Source organism: Bison bison, unplaced genomic scaffold (assembly GCF_000754665.1).
Source record: "Bison bison bison isolate TAMUID 2011002044 unplaced genomic scaffold, Bison_UMD1.0 scf7180017864277, whole genome shotgun sequence".
In the NCBI taxonomy this organism is placed as follows: Eukaryota; Metazoa; Chordata; class Mammalia; order Artiodactyla; family Bovidae; genus Bison; species Bison bison.
In genome coordinates, this window is record NW_011494849.1 from 1,561,352 (window position 1) to 1,564,306 (window position 2,955).

Below are 2,955 nucleotides of genomic sequence, written 5' to 3' on the forward strand. Positions count from 1 at the left end.
TTAGAGAATGATAAGTACTAAGGAGAAAAATAAAGCAGAGATGGAGGAATAGAAGATACAGAAGGTTACTGGATGGCCGTTGCAATTTTATGAAGTAGTCTGAAAAGTCAGTATTGAGAGGATACATTTTAATAATAAATCAAAAGTATTGAGGAGATAAGCTATGAATATACCCAGAGGAAGAATAATTGGAGACAGAAAACAGGCTTGCAAAGATCCTTAGAAATGATTACAGCAAGAAAACCAGTTACTATCTTTAACCATAAAAAAGTTAACAGAAGAGAATATAATCAGATCTTCCACACTTTAATTGTTAGAATCTGAAGTTCCATGAGTGCTGAGATTCCCAAAGAGACAAGCTAATGCAAAACATCACAAAGTGGCATCATATGAGTTCATCTGCCACAGTTTACAGTCCAGTTTTCAGATCTATAGGGAAATCAGTCAGTACAGTCACTCAGTCATGTCTGACTCTTTGTGACCCCATGGACTGCACCACACCAGTCTTCCCTGTCCATCACCAACGCCCAGAGCTTGCTCAAACCCATGTCCACTGAGTCTGTGATGCCACCCAACCATCTCATCCTTTGTCATCCCCTTCTCCTGTCTTCAATCATTCCCAGCATCAGCATCTTTTCCAATGAGTCAGTTCTTCCCATCAGGTGGCCAAAGTATTGGAGTTTCAACTATAGCAAAATAGTCTTGATCATATTTATTCTCAAAGATAGACTCAATGTCTGTTCCCTTGTGGGCTGGCTCCTACGGTTGATACTCATTAGTTAACAGTAATCAAGCAAGAATGCAAATTTAGTGAGATACATGAAAAATATGAGCTTCCTAGGTGGCACAGAATCTGCCTGCCAATGCAGGATATGCAAGAAATGTAGGTTTCATCACTGGGTCAGGAACATCTCCTAGATAAGGAGATGAAAACTCACTCCAGTATTCTTGCCTGGAGAAACACATGGACAGAAGAGCCTGGCAGGGTGCAGTCCATGGGGTCTCAAAACAGTCAGACACCACTGAGTGATTGAGCACACACACATACACACACACATTATGACATTAGTTCTATTTTGTCAATTATTGCCTTTTTCATATGTATGATCGCATCCATGAGATGTTAGTTTTTATAATATAACTCTAACAGCTTTATAAAATGGTCATCTATTCAGAAGTAACCATATTGGACAAGTGTCCATTAACTTAAAATACAAAAACAGATATGTATAAAAAATTAAGAAATATGAAAATAATTATCAACATGATAAACAAAACATGTTAATGTATATATAGAAAAATTATGTATCAATACTGTGAATATCTTTGTTATAACTAAAATTACCTGATTTGAATAAGAAGTGAGGTGTTATTTCCCTGTACATACTCAGGCAAAGGAGAAGTTAATTTTTAAGAGTATTAAAGAGGGGAGACAAGCACCAAATAGAGGCTTAACTAGTTGATATTTATGCTCCTTGGGGATCATAGGTTACTGGGTGTGACATGCTATTGACTTTTAAGCCAGAAAGTATAAGATATAGACACAGTGATTCCAGAGCTGGTTTACCAACAAAATGGATGATAGATATCAGGGACAGACTATTAAACTTAAATAAGAAACATAAACAAACAAACAAAAAATGATGCACAAAACCAGAAGGTAAATATATGGAAAGAACAGGATGTGGCTCACAAGCGGAACCATCAAAGCAGATGGCAGAGGTGAGGAGTGGGTTTATGTCCCCACAAAGATGATGGAACTTCAGGTTCTTTCTCTGAGACATTGGTTAAAATAATACAGATTTTTCTGGGTGCTCATTCTGCCTGTTCCCCTAAATGCCCCACTGGAACACATTTATACTGTCCACAATAGAATGAGAACATTTTCTCTTTTCCATCGATCCAGTTATACTTAAACTCTGACAGAATTAGCAGTTGGCATCTTCTGCTCTTTGCCATCTTGAGTCAGACTTTGTTGCACCATAGCTTTCTCATGGCCTGTTTGACTTCTGCATTCCTCAGAGTGAAAATCAGGGGGTGGAGCAAGGGTGTCACAATAGTGTAAAACACAGCCACCATCTTGTCCACTGGAAATACAGTTAGAGGGCAAGCATATATGTATATACACGGTACAAAGAATAAGACAATAACAATAATGTGGGAGGTGCATGTGGAAAGGGCTTTCCTTCTTCCTTCTGTGCTATAGTTACTTAGAGAATGTAAGATGAAAATATAGGAGATAAGCAGCAACAGGAAACTCACCATGCATATGGTCCCACTGTTAAACACTATGAGAAGGTTGATGACATAAGTATCCACACAGGCAGGTTTCAACAAAGGTTGCATATCACAGAAATAGTGATCAATAACATTGGGGTCACAGAAGGGTATTTTCAAAGCCAAGAGAATCTGTGCTGAAGAATGAATACAAGACCCCATCCAGGCCAGTTTCACCAGTGTGCCACAGACACTCTGGCTTATGATGGCTGTGTACTGCACGGGCTTGCAAATGGCCGCATAGTGATCAAAGAACATGAGGACAAGTACCAAGATCTCCAGGTACCCAAAGAAGTGAAACGCGAAGATCTGGGTCATGCACTCATTGAAGGAGATGGCTTTCTTCTCAGATACAGAATCTGCAATCAACCTAGGGGCAGTGGTCAATGAAAAACAGGCATCAGCAAAAGATAAGTAGAAAATAAAGAAGTACATGGGGCTCCCAAGTTTCTGGCTATTTCGTATAGTCATCACAATTAGGAAGTTTTCCAACAGAGTCCCAAGGTAGAGAAATAAGAAGATAACAGATACTACTTTCTCCTTTAGTAGATTCTGTGTTAACCCAAGCAGAATGAACTCACTGACACTGCTTTCCACCTCCATGGTTATGGTGAATATAGAACAGACATAGGTGGGAAGTGGTTCATCTGCAAAAAAAAAAAAAAAAAGTTGGAAAAA

At 38.8% G+C, this 2,955-nt stretch overlaps 1 protein-coding gene across 1 annotated transcript; it reads right to left on the reverse strand.

The window, feature by feature from the left end:
* Positions 1–1,965: 1,965 nt before the first annotated feature.
* Positions 1,966–2,880, reverse strand: LOC104995135 (olfactory receptor 4C11-like). The gene has a single exon (XM_010848874.1). The coding sequence runs from the start codon at positions 2,878–2,880 to the stop codon at positions 1,966–1,968; it is 915 nt and encodes a 304-aa protein (XP_010847176.1).
* Between the last annotated feature and the right edge of the window lie 75 nt (positions 2,881–2,955).